Raw genomic sequence first — 19,250 nt, 5'->3', positions numbered from 1 at the left:
CGCAAGGTCTCGACATGAGTCCAAACTTTCTTTCATGGCGCCACGCGGCACCATCGCTGCACCTCGTGAACAAGGCCTTGGCCGCTTAATCATGCCTGACGACCGAAGCTGATACAACCATTGGCATTTTGTCCCTCGGCCTTTGGTAGAACGCGTTCGCTGTAGCAGAGGGCGGGCTCAGCTGTCGGGGCGTCAACTGCCGTACTTCGTAGTTGCTGAACCTGGCTGGCATTTGATCGAGGTCTGCTGGCACAGGGGCTGACGCTGGACCTCAACGACCTTGAAGAACTCGGCAGTGCGAAAGGATAAAACATGTAGCCCGCTGTCTTGGGCAGTCAAGTCCTACGTGAAGGGGCATCGACCCGCCCCCTCCTTCGTGTATGGACCGTGGAATTGATAGCAGAGTCGCATTGATACGATGCTGTGCAACTTCACATTTTGGGGTCGTCCATGCGGATCTGCTTTCTTCGCTTGCATCTGGCTGCTCCTCACGAAACCTAGAGGCAAACCAACTGCCCTTCCACACCATCATTGCCAGCTACGACCTCCCTGCCCCCTCCAGGCGCCACAGGCATTCCGTCGTCACAGAGCCTAAGAGGCGTTACCCAAACGACATGGAGAGCAAGGTGTGGAACCCCGAGGGTTCCGAATAAATTGCCTGTCATACAATAACATTATCGGACGCTAGAGAAAGGTGCAACCAAGGGGGAGACGAGAAGGTGGTCCAGTGAATGTGGTCAAGGGCGCGTGCTTGTCGCTCGTTGCTGGTCGAAAGACTGAGAGGCGCGTTTGCTTCTATTTTCCACGGCCCAAGGCCCAGTAAGTGCCCTCCATATTCCAGGCCGGCCCGACTGCCGTGAGCCACTTCCCACATGAATATTTGACAGTTTGAGAACAATTCCACAGCATCGCAACTATAGTGATCATATCTCTTGCTCCAATTCCTTTTTTGTTTCTTCGCATTCAGCGCCCCAAACGCCATCTTACCAATGTCCACAGGCTTTCTTATACACCAACGCAGACGTAGTAGCCGGCCCAAAGGTTGCTACACCTGGCGTCCACTGTGGGGTTCCACTTGCGAAACTGATCGAGCGTGATGCCGGCATTCTTGTTGATCTCGTAGCACCCCTCGCCATTGCCGACCTTGTGGTACTTCTTGCAGTTCGGGTCGAGGTTGGGCATCTGAGGCTGCGGACCTCCAGTGCTGGGCGCTCCAGGAATGTGAACACAGACGTAAAAGTCTACAAGGAGGTTCGTGCACTCTGAAAAGGATACGGTTAGTCAATATTGCAGAGGAACAAGGTAGAGAGCATCAGACACACGTACTGCTGTCGAGAGCGGGGTTCCACTTCAGGAACTGAGCGTGGGTGATCTTGTTTTGAGACTCGATTGCGTCGCACTGGTCGCCGGCGACAACCTTGTGGTACTCGTCGCAGTTCTTTGCGATGCCAGGTTGGGTCGGAGAGTGGCCGTCGTCGGTAGGCTTGGGGCCAGGAGCGGTGGTCTTGGCCCCCGGGACGTGCACACAGACATAGTAGTCGAGCCAAAGGTTTGAACACTCTGAAGAAGCCTTGTTAGCTATCGGGCGTCAAATAGTCCAGCAAGATGGATATGAGAGTGATAAGCATACTGTCATTGATGTACGGGTTCCACTTGGCGAACTGCGCGTGGCTAATGCCAGCTTTGGCCTCAATGTCGTCGCAGCTGTCGTCAGCCACGACCTTGTGGAACTTGTCGCAGTTCTCGGCCAGGCCAGGCTGAGTAGGCTCGTGGTCGCTGGCGGGAGTGGTCTTGGTAGGCGGCGGGGTGGCCTTAGTAGAGGTGGTTTGCACAGGCCCGGACGAAGTGCTGGCCTTGGTGGGCTCGTCGTCGTTTACCTCACCGAGGACGCAGTACTCCTTGGTGCCGTCAAAGTTGCCGCAGTCCACCCCGGGGTTCAGCGACTTGAGCTGGTCGACTGAGATGCCCCAAGCGCTGGCGAAGCTATCGCAGGTGTCGCCCGGGTTGGCGCCCGTGGCGAAGCTGCACTGGACCCCCCGCCGGGCGTTGTTGCCGACGGAACGGGCGACCAACAGCTCCGGGAGCAGGGCGAGGACGAGCACAGACTGAGCGTACATATTCCTCGACGATGTAAGTAAGGCACTTGACAGTTGGAAGCTATGTGACAATGTGGTTCAGTCGCATGAGAAGATAAAGGGCCGACTTGACAGCCACCGACTTTGTCTTCCTTTTATACGTTTGTTGTGCCTCTATGTTTTCTGGTCGACCCGCAGCTGGTAAGGAGTCTAGATGACGCTGCGGATCTTGGCCATGGTCTGGCTCCAGTCAGGCCCCGAAGGATCATCAATGCCAATCGGCATCGTCAAGCTTCGACAGTGCGCAACACTGTATCGTCTCCGCCGGCGCAGCTTGGGGTCGTCCGTTGTGGAGTTGGCAGCGTCTGCTTGCCCACGTGCACTCGGAGTTCCGATGACAATTGTGGCAACATCAATGAAGTTACCACACTCGGTCGCCCTGCGGCGGTAGTTATCTACCGCGCGCAAGCAGACGGCACCGACCGGGCGCAGACATGGGGCACGACATCAAGAGAGAGCGCCACAGCCACCAGGCATCAAACGGAAGCAGTGAGTCGGGCGACACCCCAGGGTGCTTTCTGGCCCGGGCTATGGAGAGCAGGCCTCACCACAAGGGTTTTGAAGATGTGAAGCAGTGAGAACTAGATAACGGCTCGTAAAGTAGCATTTCAGTTACGCAAAACGGCAAGTTTGCTCAGGCTCATGGCCTGGACATGGCGAGATGCACGCACGACGGCCAAGTATAATAGCTCCCCGCGGCGTCGTGAAATTTGACAGCTGTTGTCACTATCGGCAAAACGAAAGCAGGTACGTGTATCGACGACTGGACTTATCATCATGTCCAATCACACCAACAACACCGGTGCCGTCTCTGACAGCGAAGACTTGGAGCGCCAGGTGTATCTTGCCCTCGAGTATAAACAAGAGTTCATGGAAGAAGATTCGAATAAAACATGGTTTGCCGACAAGTGGACGCGGACTATGTTCCATCACGGCCCTATCCAAAAAGACTCGAATAAGGCGAGTGGGAGACCGCACGTGGTGGATTGACTTCGACAGCGTAGAAGCTGCTCGCTCCTACTTCAACACTTTGGCAGAGGGGGAGACTTTCCGGTGGTCGTTCAGCCACGAGTTCCATCGGTAGGTAGCGGCGTTCCGCTTCTTGACGGCCATGCACTAACGAGCGGTTCAGTGCCGATATTGTCAACGGCTGCGGTACGGTCCTAGAGAGTCTTCAATTGCCGCAGTGGAAACATCGTGCTGGAGCTCGGCAGGCAAGCCGGGACGCCACTGAGACTACGATACTACATCACAACTAAGCTAGTACATGAAATGGATTGCCGCTTCAGCGTTGGTTCAATATTCAATGAGTTCCCTCTGTCCGTATCATATTTGCGTACCCATCTTCCTCGGGCCGCCATCCATTCAATTAATGTCTGTAGGGTTTCGGCGTAGACCTTCTTCCATAAAACCCGATTGATACCCACCTCGCCACCACCCGGCCTGACTAGCTCGATCCTGACGCCTGTCCGCCCGCCTTGGCAGACAAGCTTACTCCGTAGCGGGCGCCATTGCCGCCGGATATGCGGCACTTGAGAAATAGCTGCCAAGGACCCCTTCATGGGCCCCTTCGGGAGATCGACGTTGCGCTCCCTCCGCGCCGTCGGAATAGTATATCCAGTTTTTTTCTGGTCGTCATGCCTTGCGATGTAACCCGACTCATTGACGAGTTTTCATCTCTCGTCACTGTAGTCTTGTGCTTCCCTCGACAGCGTGTCATTGGCGATGTTGTCACAGCCCTGTCTTCTCATTCTCCTTCCTCTGCATTTACTTGTTTTCCTGCATTGACGGCGGTGTCATTCACACCGATCCTGGTCCAGACACTCGTTCTATCTACTCTCCTTAGCTACCTCGGGGGCGACACACTTTCGGCTCCTCTGAACATCAAACCCTTGGAGCGTCTCCTTCACGACAAGCTCAATACAATGCTTGGCTTCAAAGCGCGCTTTCTCGTGCTCAGCCTGCTGGCCAGCTTGGCGAAGGCAGAGGAAGTAACTGGCAGGGCAGAGGTCGATGTCATCTTCCCTCGAAATGATACGTTTGAGCCCATGCCGCTCATGCCCGTCGTCTTCGCCGTTCAGAACCCCGGCGCCATCGGACAGCTTTACCCGACTCTTCAATACTGGCTGGCCCCTCTGGATTCACCTAAAGAAGGAGGCTATCAAGATCTCAGAATCAGGGATCTTCCTCCCAACGAGACGACAGCATTCCTCTACAGGGGCATCGCCAACACGGTCAACACAGAACGCATGTGGGAATTTTCGTGGCATTTACGGTGGACCAACTGCTCCACGTCGGATAACGGCACCGCCTTTGACGATGAGCATACGCTCAATGATCTGAACGGCTTCCACAGGCGCACGTATAATCCCCTCCAGAGCATCATCTTCACCACGCGCAAGGGCGGGCTTCAGCCCAACCTGACCGCTCTCAGCACCGGGGAGGACTGTGGCAAGACCCAGGCGCTCGGGTTCGATGTCAAGCAGTATCTCTCGGTCCCGGCAAGGCTGAGTGGCGACGGAGTCACTTCGTGTGCGCTTCTCGCGAGCCCGGCGCCTACGCCCAGCCCATGCAAGGCCAGCGTCGAGTCCGAAGCCGCCTCGAGCATCTCGTCGAGCCTCACCAGCACCGAATGTCGCAGCACGAATCCTGCTGTAAGCTGCCCGCCCAAGGACGACGGTGCAGCTGCTCTAGGTGCAGGTAGTCTGGTTGCATGGGTGGCTGCCGGCTCAGCCTGGGTCATGTACAATCTCTATTAGCCAGGTTAGATGGGAAATGGCGCTGTAATGAAGGCATGTTTCTTAGAGTGGTGTTAGCCAACGGCGTCGAGGAGCTTCATAATACATGTACCGTCATGAAACCCGCATCTCAATGTGTACTGTTGTCTGGCAGGCTTCTCCAACCTCATTTGCGGACTGGACTTATCGGCCATAGATGAGGCCCATCCGGTTCCAACCGTACACCGATCGCTGGACCATGGTCCTATGACGTGTGCACCGCACAGCGCGGAGAAACTAATTCTTGTATAATCGCCAAGCAAACTTCTCGAGCCTAGTCAGGGGCGATCCGGGGCCGGAATTCCCTCCCCCTGATGAGTTGCCACTCCGCCAAGTCTTGCCGCTTGGGCGCCCCGACGGCAGAGACGATGGATCGACGTAGCCGCATTGCCAAGGTGCTCAGTCTCCATCCGGAAGTCGGTCGATTTCTCTCACCGCGCAGGACCCGCCCTATGGCCGGCGCATCTCGGCAGACCCTTATACGAGCCACTGGACTGGCGAATAGCTGGCCTTGAGCCGTCAACGACGTGTACGGCAAGCAAACGATGCAACGACTCCGATCGTTTCGTTGCCAGCCGGCAGAACCTGCTCCAGGGATGTGACCCAGAGTTTCCTCAACTAGTCACGCTGCGTGAGAAACAAGCGTTGGCCTCACTTGATACTACGAGAGGAAAGCCGGCCGAGCCTCGGCGTGGATGGTTGACCACATCGGTATGGCCTGCGCACTGTGCTGTGTCCACGATGTGACAATGTGCATGCAACAAGGGTCTTTGTGGGCTCATATGGATAATAACGAGCTTTAAGTATGATATATAATTACAGAGCCCGTCGTACTGATTGGAGTTTTGGTCTCTATCCGCCATTGAGACGACCGGGCTTCCTCGTCTTCTTTGTACAAGTCACTCCCTTGCAATCCTTAATGACGCTCCTTTTTTGCCAATTTCTTTGATTCCAACTAGACAATTCGTCGCAATGGCTCCCTTCTGGGGCGCGGCCCTGGCGCTGTCTGTAGCAGTCGTCTCGGCGCAGACGCCATCTCGGGTTGGCGCAAGCCCTGGCTACCAGGGACTGGAAAGCCTGTGTCCAGAACGATGAGTCATCTCGGGCCCTAGCTCGTCCAACTGGTCTGCCTATCACAGCATGGAACAGCTTGCGGATTGTAAGCAGGCCATGTACTACAGCTTCAACCTGTACGACGACGTGGACGACTCGGAGTCTCACCACCGTATCTTTGCCTGCGCGGCCTATGGCGATGACTGGAATAATGATGTCAAGGCTCAGTCCACGGCTAAACGCCCTGCCAAGGAGAACAAAGTCAAGTTTGAGATTGGCTGGTGGTCGCATTCCTCCGGCAGTGAAACCGGATACCGCTCCTTGATCAAGCAGCTGCGCGACTATGTCGCCAACGGACACGCTCAGTCCAACAAGACTACGATGCTCTATGCCCAGTTTGACGGTACCGCAGCTGGCCTTTACATCGGAAACAATATTCGCAGCACTGATGTCAGCTCCCTTGCTCTGGATCCTCTCCTGACCGACACTCATCAGTTTAACGGACACAGAGACGCCCTGGCCATGCAGCTTTGCGGACCGGACTATGACTCGCAGCACGTCTTTGGCTTCATGGCCGTCACGAACGGGAGTTTTGGCGCCATTCGATCTGCGTTTAAGTCATGGTCCAATGCCGAGTGCCTTGCTTTTGACCAGACCAGGAACTTCACCGCCAGCGCGCACTTCACCGCACCCATGTTATCTTCCATCAAGGGCAGCAACTCAACGACAAACGGTACAACCGCGAATAACTCTACTTCGCTTGCCAAGTCCACCAAGCGCTGGGCCCGTGGGATGTTCAACCCGCGCGCAGAATGCCGCACCGAAAAGGTCCAGCAGGACGACAGCTGCGCTGCCTTGGCCCAGAGGTGCGGCATCTCCGGCGCCGACTTCACCAAGTACAACTCGGAGAAGGGGTTCTGCTCCAAGTTGAAGCCCGGACAGCACGTTTGCTGCTCCTCCGGCACCATGCCCGACTTTCGCCCCAAGCCGAACCAGGACGGTTCGTGCGCCACGACGACGGTGGGCGATGGCGAGAGCTGCTCCTCCATCGGCGCGGCCAACAGCCTCACCAACGACGACATTGACGAGTTCAACAAGCACACCTGGGGCTGGACCGGGTGCAAAAACATCTTCAAGGACGCAGTTATTTGCATCAGCAAGGGCTCGCCTCCCATGCCCGCTGCGGTGTCTGACGCCGAGTGCGGGCCGCAGGTCCCTGGCACCAAGCCCCCAAAGGACATGACCAAGCTCGCGGATCTCAACCAGTGTCCTTTGAAGGCCTGTTGCAACACATGGGGCCACGTAAGTCTCGCGAACAACGTCCTCAAACAACAGACCAGGCTAACGACAAGCATCAGTGCGGCACGACGGACGACTTTTGTACTGACTCCGGCACTGGCGCCCCTGGCACGGCCAAGCCCGGCACCAACGGCTGCATCTCCAACTGCGGCACCAAGATTGTTAAGGGAAACGCCCCGGTGCAGTACCGCAGCGTCGGCTACTACGAGGGGTTCCAGTTTAAGCGCGAGTGCCTCTTCCAGGACGCTCTGCAGATTGACGAGTCCCAGTACACGCACCTGCACTTTGGCTTTGGTGACATTTCTGCCGACTACCAGATCAGCATCGGTGACGACATGACCAAGTACGAGTTCAACAACTTCAGATACCTCCGCGGACCCAAGAAGATTCTCTCTTTCGGTGGCTGGGACTTTTCGACTCAGCCCGCGACGTACCAAATCCTGCGTCAGGGGACGACGCCGGCCAACCGTGTCAAGCTAGCGACCAACATTGCCAACTTCATCAAGGACAACAACCTCGATGGAGTTGACATTGACTGGGAATACCCGGGTGTAAGTGGACGGAGAACAAGTCCCTCCTGTGCCTCAAACAGACGCTGACGCCCTACTATGCAGGCCCCCGACATCCCCGGAGTACCTCCCGGAGACAAGAGCGAAGGAACAAACTACGTGGCTTTCCTCGCGCTCTTGAAGAACCTCCTCCCCGGCAAGTCCGTATCCATTGCCGCGCCGGCCTCGTACTGGTACCTCAAGGGCTTCCCCATCGACAAGATCAGCAAGATTGTCGACTACATCGTCTTCATGACCTACGACCTGCACGGCCAGTGGGACGCGGGAAACCCCAACGCGCAGCTCGGCTGCAGCGACGGCATGTGTCTGCGCAGCCACGTCAACCTGACGGAGACGATGAACTCGCTCGCCATGGTCACCAAGGCGGGGGCCGACTCGGGCAAGATCGTCGTCGGCGTCAGCAGCTACGGCCGGTCGTTCAAGATGGCCTCGGCGGGCTGCGACGGCCCCAACTGCAAGTACACGGGCGGCAGGCTGAGCTCCAACGCGAAGAAGGGCGAGTGCACCGACACGGCCGGCTACATCTCCAACGCCGAGATCAGCGACATCATCGCCGACTCGTCCCGCGTCAACAAGCACTTTGTCGACACTGGCAGCAACAGCAACATCCTCGTCTACGACGACACCGAATACGTGGCCTACATGACCCCCAACATCCGCGCGAGGCGCACAGCGCTGTACAAGGCGCTGGGCATGGGCGGCTCCGTCAACTGGGCCACTGACCTGGAAAGGTTCACGGACGCGCCGTCGGGCGTCGACGGCTGGAAGAACTTCAAGCTGCAGATCAAGGCCGGCAACAACCCCGTGCGCCATGCGGGCAGTCGCCACGGCAACTGGACCAAGTTGACCTGCGACGACCCGTACTACCAGGAGACGGCCGACTACTCGCCCGCGGAGCGCTGGGCTGGGCTGGGCGGTAGCGACGCCTGGGGCGACATTGTCGACGACTGGAAGAAGTACCGAGACGATGCCAACGGCAAGCCGCGCTTGGGCTTCACTGCCTTTATCGTGTATCTCATCGGCGGCCCGCCGGGTTCGGACTGCGGTGAGATCCTCTCGGGCAGCAACTGCAGACAGACGATTGACTGCAAGAACCTCGACGAGAATGACAAGACTGGTCCGGCGGCAACCCTGATATGGAACTCGTTTGTCAAGCTCAGCTCGGTATGTGACAGTCGCTCCCTTACCGAGAACAACACACGCCCACATACACACATACACACAAACGTCTCAATACAAGTCACTAACGCTTAAACACGTCCAGACATATGCCAAGTACCACGAGTCGCTCGTTTCTGCGTCTGCCCTCTTGATTGACAACTCACTCGACGACCTCGAGAACAAGTTTGCCCCGGTGCCCCCGCCCAAGGACGACTCGTGGCTGAATATCCTGCTGGGATTTATTTCCATGGGCACGCCGATGATTGGCGGCAAGTTCTTTTCCGATGGTAATTCCCTCTCTCCCCTTGGCGTGTCCGATCAGGTATAACAGTCGCTGAACGCTGTCTGCAGTCATTTCCAAGCTGCCAGCACTGGCGTCCAAGACGCCGCAAGCCCTCGAAAAGGGCAAGACGGCCTTCAACACCATTCTCTCCGGCGGGGTGTTGATTGGCACGAACCTCAAGGGCTCGTCCAAGGTGTACGTTTTTCGTCTCCTGAACCCAATATCGTTGTCAAACTGCGGCGTGGCTGACCGAGCTTTACCCCCCTTAGCGACGACTGGACGAGCGACGCGCAGGATCAATTCTCAAACTACCTGGGCCAGAGCCTCTACGTCTGGGACAACATCACCAAGGTCGACCTCGACGACCTCTTCGACGGCTCCGACAAGTCGATTGAGCGCCTGACGACGCTCCTCTCCGGCGGCACGTTTGTCGACGGCGCGACGGACCAGGCGACGCACGAGCAGAAGAAGTCGGTCGAGGATAGCTTCATCCGCGCCTTTTACGGCTTCGCCATCCCGTCCGTATGGAAGGCCTCGGGTCACCACCCCTTCGTCATCGACACGGGCCGCGACTGCGACGACAAGGACGGCTCCAAGTACACCAAGGACCTCAAGTCTGCGTGCCACGAGGGGAGGCTGTACCAGCTGGCCGACCCGGATGGCAAGTCGCACCCCTGCGATCCCAACTGCGGGTTCCCCGGTGGCTGCACGTGCCCCGACAGCTCGTTTTCATCCCTCAAGGGCGAGAAGGAGCTGGACGGCAAGAGCTGGGGCGGCATCAAGGTCGAGGACATTATCATCGGGTACGTTTTACTCTCCCTTTGCCATGTGCTTGGTTAAACCCCCAACCCCCAACCCCCTTCCGCCCCCTTGCTCCATATCTCCATGTTCTCCATGTTCCCGTTTTGCTGAGTGAATGACAGCGCGGTGAGGACGTACAAGCAAAACGACGGACAAAACGGCGGCGACCTCGCCGATCCCACCAACTCGGGCACGTTCGACAGCCTCGTCAAGGACGACATCACGACGCCGGGCTACATCCGCCTGCCCGTGTGCAGCGAGACGCTGGCGCGCAAGTCGTGGGAGAACGCGGACAAGACGGAGGGCACGCGCGACAAGGACAACTTCCCGTGCAACGTGGCCAACGGCAAGGACTACTGCAGCGGCTCGACCTTTGAGGACCAGACAAGCGGCGCGTCCCCGCCCGTGTCGGACTGCCTGCAGATCGTCAAGAACATCGAGGGCACCTCGGGGTCGTGGAACACCTTCATCGAGACGCAGCGCGAGATATTGCACTTCGGCGAGTGCAAGTTTGGCGTCACGGGCAAGGGCCGCAAGGGCAACTCCAACTTTGACGTGGGCGCGCAGGACGTCGTCGACATCATCAAGGACGCGGTCAAGCAGTTTGGCGGCGGCGGCAAGGTCGGCGCCAAGGGCACGATGCAGTGCAACGGAAACATTAAGCAGCAAAAGGTGGAATGGGGCCTTTACTAGATGAGATGAGATGATGAGACGAACACGATTCATGCAGTCGGTGTCTCGTCTGCATATGCGAGCATGTGCGTGATGAAATAGAGTACATACATAGATAGCTTCACAAGAGCCAGTGTAAATGCGCATACATGCTGATATGGGGACTGCAACAAGTCATCACCTGAATCAGGGTGCAGGGGCCTGTGTTTGCCCACATGACTGGCATCACAGCGTCTTGACTACGTGCTCCGATGATCAAGGTCAGACCAAGGGGCTGAAAGCCAAACGTTCAAATTCACCTAACAAGGAATCTCCCCCTCGACGGCTAATAAGGTGGATAAAACACCTACACTCTGATGCAGGCCAAAGCAGAAGATGAGCCTAGCGGACACGCTGGTGTGTGTTGGCGGCCGTGAGACTGGATGCTCAGGTCATACCAACCAGCAACATCCACCCGAAGCCGACGAGCAAGCAGGGGCCGACCGACAACGGCCCACGGCAGGACGGCGCGCCGACCACCGACATCGATGGCTGGCGGGGCCATTATTCGGCCGACTCTAGGCGCTAGCGAGCGTGGCTCGACTCTTCATCAGGTTGTCCGTCGCAGCCACCGCCGCAGCCGTGAACATGGACAACTTCACCGAACGCAGGCTAGGTGAATAGCCGTCAATGTGGCTGGCGGCCATGCCGTCATGCCTTGCTTCACAGTTCCCTCGGCGCCGTGGCGGCTGTCCTGGTGATAGTGGTGGCTTGGTGTCTCCACGGCGGCCCGGGCATCTTGACGGCCATCGGTCGGCATCGTCAACATGACCCTCGGTGTCCGCATTACCCCTTGCACCGCCGGTTGCACCTACTCGGGACGTCGTGATGCGTGGCTGCAGCCATGGAACGGGCGTCTGTCGCGGCGTGTAGCCGTGTCTGTGCTGTCTTGCCATCATGGATATAAAGCGTCGTCGTCGACCGGATGAAAAGTGACGATATCAGACAGTCACTCGTCGACCAGCTCAAACAACCCATCAATTCACAACCGCCTCATCGACATCAACTGTTCCCTTTCGCTGCCATTGAATCAACACCCAACCTCACATAGCCAATCTCATCATCACATCCCTCATCCATCAACATGTCTGCCATCGCATCCACCGCGCCGCCGCCGACGACGACAACGCGCAAGGTCGTCGTCACAGCCTTTGGCCACCCCTCCGTCCTCGCCATCACCACCGCGCCCATGCCCGCCCCATCCCGCGGCGAGGTCCAAGTCCGCGTCCTGTACAGCGGCTTCTCCGGCGCCGACGTCAACATGCGCATGGGCACGTACCCGATGCAGCGCGGCGCGCCCCTGACGCCGGGCTACTGCTTCGCCGGGCGCGTCGTCGACGTCGCCGACGGCTGCTCTTCGTCTTCCTCCGACGACATCCGGGCCGGCGACCTCGTCGTCGCCGTCACCGTCTACGACGCCCAGTCGGAGCTCATCAACGTCCCCGCGAAGCACCTCGCGCCCGTCCCCGCCGGGCTGGACCCGCGCGTCGCCTGCGCCCTCTCCCTCGACTGGAACACGGCCTACGGCATGGTCGCGCGCAAGGCCCACGTCGCCGCCGGGCAGCGCGTCTTCGTCCACGGGCTCAGCGGCGCCGTGGGCCACGCCCTCATGGTCCTGTGCCAGATGCGCGGCGCCGTCGTCTACGGCACCGCCTCGCAGCGCAACCACGCCTCCCTCGCGGCCCGCGGCGCCCACCCGTTCGTGTACACGGACAAGCGCTGGATGGCCGCCATGCGGGACCTCGGCGGCGCGCACGTCGTCTTCGACGCCCTCGGCTTCGAGAGCTTCGACGAGAGCTACGCCATCCTCAGCGCCAACGAGCCGAGCCTTCTCGTCGGCTATGGCGGCAACCTGAGCGCGCTGTCCGGGGAGGGCGAGACCCAGAGCAGCGGCCGCCGCTCGATGATCCCGTACGTGGCGAAGCTGCTGGGCCGTAACCTCGCGTTCTGGTCCCGCAAGGCGACCGCCATGTACTCCATCACCCGCGACGACAGCAACTTCCAGCCCGAGCTGAGGGAGCTCATAAAGCTGGCGCGCGAGGGCCGCATCGAGGCGCCCATCAAGCAGGTCTGGGACATGGACGACATCCAGGAGGCGCACCGCAGCTACGGCAAGGTCCCGGGGATGGGGTCGCTGCTCATACGGGTGACAGCTGATGCGAGTGCTTGATTCGAAAATGGTCCTCGGGTGTTGTTTTCTTCTTACTTTTGTGTGGTTTATTACTTAGTACGCAGCCAGGCGCAGGGGCACTCACATTTATTTACAGACGGCGTTTATGATAGACGGACGGGACTGGCCGATTAATGTATTACGACGGAAATCATTGTTTCCTCTAAAAAATATTAATGAAACAAAGGACACATCTTGTGCATGCAGCGTGTCGCGCCATGCGCCGCCGATCGTTACTGCTCGAGACGGTGATGTCAGAGCTTTGACGTCACGATCCAGTACCTTGAGCACCGCACACATCAACACCCGCAGCTCCCATCAATCTCTCAATACAGCAACAAACAACCTCCTTTCGGCGAAACCAATCTCAAAAATTCGCTATCAACTAAGAAAAAAATATCTACAGCCAACATGCCCTCCCTCCGCAGCCTCCTACTCCTACCACGGTCCGCATCGCTGCGTCCCACCGCTACGACCCTACCGCCGCCAGCACGCTGCCCCCCGTCCCGCGCCATCGCCACCACCGCCCGGCTCCGCGTCGAGAACAAGCCGGACAGCGAGAAGAAGAAGCAGGACCCCAAGGAGGAAGAGCATCCCGGCACCATCGCCGACCCCATGGACGACGTCGTCGCGGGGGACGGCTCCGGCGCGCTCGGCCGTACCGGCGGCGGCGAGCCCTTGTCCAGCTCGTCGCCCAACGCGCCGCCCCGGCCAAAGGTCTTCAACTCGAGCATCGCCGGCGGGGACGGGCTCGCCGACGAGCTGACGAGCGAGCAGAAGGCCGAGGTGCGCGAACACAACGAGCACTTCCAACAGAAGCACGACCGCGGCATGCGGGCTCCTGATGACAAGGTGGACCAAAAGTTCTGGAACGGCGGTGACGGCAACGGCAACGGCGATCGCAAAGGATCGTCCAAGGGAAAGGGCTCGTGAGGCGGCTTGCCAGAAGTTGACTTGACATGATGGACGGGCACTGCATAATACACAGTGTGCAGTGGACTCGCAGACGCACCCTGAAGAGGAATGTATTACTAGATGGCCATGAGGCATCGTTTTTAAACATGGCATGTATCAATCTTCCTGCAGAGCCTTGTAACTTTCATGTCCCGTGGACAGAACTCATCAGAGGTGTGGGGGATTGTGCTCCCGGCCCCACGTGGTGACAGATGCAACGTCAGTCATGCCCAAACCCACAAAGCAGGGTCATCTGCTCGGTTCAAACACCTGGGGCAATTTGGACAAAGCCCTGTGCAGACATCGGCTCGAGTGCCCTGAGTCGATGGTCGCACGGGCCTCCCATTTGGGTGTAGCGGTCTGGCGATCGGCTTTTGAGGGCTTTGCTCTACGTCGTAGAGCCCTTCGTACCTAGCTTCTCGTTAGCAGAGCGCATGGCCATATTATGCATCAAACCGGCTGCCCAAACACCCATTCAGTGTAACTATGACTACTTTAAAACGATCATGCAAGGCTTGGCCTTGTCATATACCATCTAGCGTAAAGGTTGCTTCATCACAATGGCCCGACAAGACTCCTAAGGAAATTTCTCAAGTCGACTTACCATTCGTGTCGTCTCGCTGCCAGTCTCGCAACCCGCGGCGCGGCATGTCGTCGTTTCGTCGTTAACTTCGCGTCTCACTATTCGGCCTCTCATGGCCGTTCCAGGCCCGTGAGCCCGGCAATCTCGCCTATGGCGCCGCGAACCGAGTCCACGACAGCCTTGACCATGCCCTGCGGGCGGGCCTTGCCATCGACGCCACGCACCGGCTCGGTGCCCATCGTCGGCAGCACGTTGTCGCCGGCCGACAAGCTCACGAAGAGAGCAAACGGCACGAGCCAGACGCACAAGCCGAAGTAGGACGCGATCATGGTGAAGCTCGGCGCGTCGACGGCGTCGTAGTACGAGGAGCGCTGGTACGCGCGCGTCTGGCTGTGCGAGAAGTGCCGGAACCAGACCCAGTGATCGAGCAGGACAAGGACTGCACACGCCACGGGCCGTCAGCGAGACTCGCGATGAGGGCAGGAACATGTCGCATAGGGGAGGGGGGCGCGCTTACGGCACGACAGCAGGAACAGCGGGTCGGACAGCCGCACAAAGGGGAAGCGGCGCATGTTGCCGAGGTAGACGACGTGGGCGACGATGCCCAGGAGCGAGGACCAGAAGGGGAAGCCGTCGAGCAGCCACAGCGCGACCTGCACGCCAATGACGGTGTAGATGAGGCGCGTCAAGAGGCGCTTGGCGATGACGGTGTGTTCCTCGACGAGCTCCGAGAGGTAGTAGAGTCCCGACGCGATGGCCAGCGTCAGGAAGCAGAAGCCCAGGATGGCTCCCGCATAGCCGATAAGGGGAAGGATCCACATGTTTGCGTCCTCAGTCTCTGCGGTCGACGTCGTCGTCGTCGAGGGGCATGGGAGAGGAAGGAGGTCGTGCCACGTCCAGTGTTGAGGGAGGAGTTTTTGGTGGAGGAACGCCAGGGGCGCCTGATTCAAATTGAGCTGGGAGCTCCAGAGGATACGTACCTTTGCCCTTGGCGTGTGTGATGGAGCTTCAGGACACGTTCGGCGCTCGAGCCACTGGTGAAGATGTATTATGTAAGCGTTTCTGCACGACGTGGATCAGCCCCACAGCCAGATAAAAGGCACCAACGGGGTCCATGCGCCTTCAAGGCTTCACCCATAGACAAGAATACGCTATTACTCCTACCGGGAAACGTAGCATCCCCAAAGTAAGGCGTATTTATTTCTATTTGTTTTTTACTCGCTTCGCCATACCGCGTTAAATTAGTATCCTTTCGCAGTTATTTCGGCTCGCCTTTAGAATCTCCTATGATCTATCGACTGAACTCCACGATACAGTTCAGCAGTTGCACCACCATCAAATGTTGTCGGAGTTCCCCATAAAGGACCAGCAGCGCTGCGTGGCTGGCCGGGAAGATATATATTGCCGCTTCCCAGCGTCGAAGACAGTCTTTGAGGTACCAATGACACACACATTCTATGACATCGACTTCCATATATTGGTTGTCGCCAAATGCTATACGTCTGAGCTGGGTGACGAGCTGCGAAGCTGATGCCGTCGGCGTGAACTTACATACACGCACCGGAATCCCTCTTCTATCGTGGACAGCAAATCTGGCGTATCCCAGGATCGAAGCCGCGTATACTAGGCAAATGTCTCCAACCAAGACAAACTGCCATCTGCACCATGGTGTTGAACTCTGGCCAGGAACGTGATGGCACATGCAGTTGCGGTAGCCACTTGTACTGGTCTACGGGAAGCTCCCGAGCCCCCACGCGCTGCATGGTGTGGAGGCTCGAATCCTCCTACATCGGGGGCCGGCCCCTGGGGCCTTGCGTCCGCCCAACCTCCATGTCTTACCCATTTCGTTCCCCCTGACCAAACGAGCTACGCAGTGCAGCAAGCGGCTAAGCCGGACTGAGAAGCGATGCGAGTCAGCCCTGCACCCCAGCCCGCAGAAGTATTAAACAACAGCGGTGCCAGCCTTGAGGAAGGACGAATCCGCCTTCAGCCAAGGTCACACATCAGTTGTCGGCCAAACGACCTCGTGCCCGAGCAGAGTGTTCTCATAATGATTGACTACACTCCCACCGCTGTCGGCCCACTGACAACATCATTTACGCCGCCGTCCGACTGTTCTACATTATTACTCAGCCGCTACAATTCCGAGAAAGATGGCTTTGTGGGTTTCTGGGGAAGGGGTTGTGAGACCTATGGTCAAACATCGACCAATTCGGACCTTCTGTACCGCAGTTCTTGCGTACCAAAAGGTTCCTCGTCTTTACTGGGGCTGAATTTAGAGCATGACACCGTTGGGGTCTTCTCGCCGGGGCGCGTGTGTCCTGCCGGATGGACCATCGCCTGCTCCATAGAACGCGGACCGGGAAAACCGTCTCCAACCAGCAGCACTTGGAGCGACACAGCCCATATCCAAATGTGGAACATGATTTCTGATGGGCAAACCGCTCTAGCATGTTGTCCTACGTAAGTTCTAACATTTGCCTTTCCTCGCCCCTCTTCCATAGTTGCCTAGCTCTCCAATATGTAGTTATCTTCGCGTACTGTACCTGGCAAAGCATTTGCATCCTCTATAATCGTTGTGTCGTGCTCTGCTAACTATTCAATTAGGGGTTATGCCTGCGCCGTGGATTCCATGTTATCGTGCTCGTCAAGCGGCACGCAAGGCAAAGCTATCACCGGAAAGGCGTACACAGATAGCAAATGCGGTGTCACGACAACAACCATGACACCCGATAACTTTCAAAGCGGCGCAGTGGCGATGGCTAGACGGATATTCCTAATTCAGAGCGGTGCCCAGGCAAGCAAGACAGAAGATGGCGCTCCGAAATCCACAGCAGCATCAGGTTCCGGCAATATCTCATCATCCTCATCCAGTCTACCGTCACCTGGAGGAGAATCAGACAGCGGACTACCACTTTCTGCCAAAATCGCGATTGGTGTACTTGTCCCTGTCGTTGCGATTCTCGGCGCTGCGTTCCTTTTTTTCGTGCTCAAGCGAAAGCGAAACCGCAGCGGTGGAAACACCTCACCGGACGGTCAAGGACAGCAAGACAGCAATGGGGGGACGAAACCCGAGCTGGATGCCGGTCCAAGTACATTCGCTGCCCCGTCTCATCTTACTGAGTTGGGTAGCACGGTCCCCTCCTCAATGTCAAACGGCAAACAACCCCCTTGGGTCGCCGCTGTGTCAGAATCCGAACTCCCAGGGGCGAACTGGCGGGACCCGCCGGAGTTGGCCTCGCCTGATGTGTCAACGGTTCATGAGCTTCAAGCTCATGGCGGTACATCCATTAGTAGCGCAGCGGTGGAACTGCCTGTTGAGGCTACCAGCGGTCCTACAGATGTGCCTCCTGTCGACAAAAGGAGTGGCTAGATGTCACATGGTCATCGTCGCTATGGTCATTATCGCCATAGTCGTCATCGTTGCGGGTGCAGTCGTTATATTGTCGTTCAAGCACGTCACCTGGCGCCGAAGGTCTCCGACGGGACACATGTTCCCGAGCCCCAACCACATTCCATTGTCAGGACGTCTGCAACTCAAATAAGACTTCGAATGCTTGGCCACCTGAAATCTTGTTATCGGTTGTGACCGAGTCGACCGAGCAACGATACTACCTTGCGCGTGAGCTGCGCGAAACGCGTTTTGACCCGTTGTTTCCGAATTTGAGGTCAAGCTCCGCGTCTTCAGTGCCTCATGAATCAGTGTGTTATTTTTTCATGAGGATAAAGAGGGTCAACCTATGGTCTTTGGGCTGGGTCAATTGAGTTGCTGCTCAGGCTCCCAGGTCATGGCCGATTCCTTGCCCCAACCTTGTCACCCGACGCGAATCGCAACGAACCCTTTATCATCTCAGCAAGCTCTCAACCCTCCCACCGTGGATTGCCGCTCCCTTGTTTCAACTGAGAGACGTGTTCGGGCTCGTGTGGCTGCGACCTGGACATGTCCTGAAGCCAATGCGCTCTCGCTCTTGAGGCTGCTGTGGCAGCGATAGAGACCTTTTCATCCACTGTAGCTGTCAACGCAGGTTTTCACTCACTGGGCTTCTTTTGCAGTTGGCTCGTTTGGAAATCAGACGGTACCACAGGTAAAAGACAAAAAGGGGATAAATGTGACAGGTTCAACGACAGCACTCGCGTTCCTTCTGTTCGTCTCGTTGGTGTCTGATGTGGTGACACACGCCGCGCGAACCAATTCGGCAGTTGCTCTGAGTCCAGCACTTTGGTCTGTCAAACCGCTCATTGCGGTCTCATCAACTGTCCCAGCTCCAAAATTTCAAGACCCCCTGTCAATACTGAGGCAGACTCAGAATTAGCAGAGATGCCTTCTCGAACAGGTGGATGGTTCGGAGCCCGGCTTATCGAGCGCCGATGGCACGTCAGAGTGAACCGCCAGTCCAGGATGAGCCGCACAGCGCGGAAATTTGCACTCCTGCTATTTATATACGAAGTACGAAGTATACGATGGTAACGGGCGCAGAATATTCATGTTTCCCAAAGAAGCAAGGCTTGGATGTAACGCAACGGAGGATGCTTACTCCGACCGTATTATTACTGCGACAAGAACCTCTCTGCCATTGACCGAGACAAGCCACACCATTGCATTACAAGCACATAGTAATTTTTCCGATCGGAAATTGAGAGACATGGTTAGGTACTCCCGGAGTCTTCTCACCCGAGCTGGTCTGTCCGTCGGATTATAGCCTCAGCAATCGAACCAGGCCAGTTTGCTCTGTTCATGTTTTTTTTCTGACATC

General features: G+C 57.4%; 6 protein-coding genes across 6 annotated transcripts; 4 read left to right on the top strand and 2 right to left on the bottom strand.

Annotated features, from left to right (window-relative positions):
• Positions 1 to 1,005: 1,005 nt before the first annotated feature.
• JDV02_003396 (uncharacterized protein) lies at positions 1,006 to 2,117 on the bottom strand (the record flags this gene model as incomplete). The annotated part of the gene is made up of 3 exons (XM_047984523.1): positions 1,006 to 1,262; positions 1,327 to 1,560; positions 1,631 to 2,117. 3 exons carry the CDS (start codon positions 2,115 to 2,117, stop codon positions 1,006 to 1,008), a joined length of 978 nt encoding a protein of 325 aa, XP_047840497.1.
• A 1,628-nt stretch (positions 2,118 to 3,745) lies between these two features.
• JDV02_003395 (uncharacterized protein) lies at positions 3,746 to 4,981 on the top strand. Its single transcript, XM_047984522.1, has one exon. The coding sequence runs from the start codon at positions 3,773 to 3,775 to the stop codon at positions 4,892 to 4,894; it is 1,122 nt and encodes a 373-aa protein (XP_047840496.1). The 5' UTR covers positions 3,746 to 3,772; the 3' UTR covers positions 4,895 to 4,981.
• A 1,071-nt stretch (positions 4,982 to 6,052) lies between these two features.
• Positions 6,053 to 10,771, top strand: JDV02_003394 (uncharacterized protein; the record flags this gene model as incomplete). Its single annotated transcript, XM_047984521.1, has 7 exons — positions 6,053 to 7,267; positions 7,324 to 7,815; positions 7,879 to 8,997; positions 9,098 to 9,281; positions 9,346 to 9,472; positions 9,547 to 10,080; positions 10,201 to 10,771. 7 exons carry the CDS (start codon positions 6,053 to 6,055, stop codon positions 10,769 to 10,771), a joined length of 4,242 nt encoding a protein of 1,413 aa, XP_047840495.1.
• A 1,102-nt stretch (positions 10,772 to 11,873) lies between these two features.
• Positions 11,874 to 13,191, top strand: JDV02_003393 (uncharacterized protein; the record flags this gene model as incomplete). The annotated part of the gene is made up of 1 exon (XM_047984520.1): positions 11,874 to 13,191. One exon carries the CDS (start codon positions 11,874 to 11,876, stop codon positions 12,957 to 12,959), a length of 1,086 nt encoding a protein of 361 aa, XP_047840494.1. The 3' UTR covers positions 12,960 to 13,191.
• A 63-nt stretch (positions 13,192 to 13,254) lies between these two features.
• JDV02_003392 (uncharacterized protein) lies at positions 13,255 to 14,053 on the top strand. The gene has a single exon (XM_047984519.1). It carries the CDS (start codon positions 13,371 to 13,373, stop codon positions 13,890 to 13,892), a length of 522 nt encoding a protein of 173 aa, XP_047840493.1. The 5' UTR covers positions 13,255 to 13,370; the 3' UTR covers positions 13,893 to 14,053.
• Positions 13,787 to 15,437, bottom strand: SVP26 (erv26 super protein). The gene is made up of 3 exons (XM_047984518.1): positions 15,014 to 15,437; positions 14,518 to 14,935; positions 13,787 to 14,324 (listed from the first exon to the last, which is right to left on the bottom strand). Exons 1-2 carry the CDS (start codon positions 15,315 to 15,317, stop codon positions 14,607 to 14,609), a joined length of 633 nt encoding a protein of 210 aa, XP_047840492.1. The 5' UTR covers positions 15,318 to 15,437; the 3' UTR covers positions 13,787 to 14,324; positions 14,518 to 14,606.
• Positions 15,438 to 19,250: the final 3,813 nt, after the last annotated feature.

The sequence above is a fragment of the Purpureocillium takamizusanense genome, chromosome 2 (genome assembly GCF_022605165.1).
Source record: "Purpureocillium takamizusanense chromosome 2, complete sequence".
Classification (NCBI taxonomy): domain Eukaryota; kingdom Fungi; phylum Ascomycota; class Sordariomycetes; order Hypocreales; family Ophiocordycipitaceae; genus Purpureocillium; species Purpureocillium takamizusanense.
Note: the sequence above shows the minus strand (reverse complement) of the source record. Positions and strands in the feature narration are given on the sequence as shown.

Coding starts and splice junctions, on each gene's coding strand:
- JDV02_003395 (XM_047984522.1), top strand. CDS start 3,773: ATGCCTTGCGATGTAACCCGACTCATTGACGAGTTTTCATCTCTCGTC.
- JDV02_003392 (XM_047984519.1), top strand. CDS start 13,371: ATGCCCTCCCTCCGCAGCCTCCTACTCCTACCACGGTCCGCATCGCTG.
- SVP26 (XM_047984518.1), bottom strand. CDS start 15,317: ATGTGGATCCTTCCCCTTATCGGCTATGCGGGAGCCATCCTGGGCTTC. Junction 14,936..15,013: donor GCTGTTCCTGCTGTCGTGCC/GTAAGCGCGCCC, acceptor TGGCGTGTGCAG/TCCTTGTCCTGCTCGATCAC.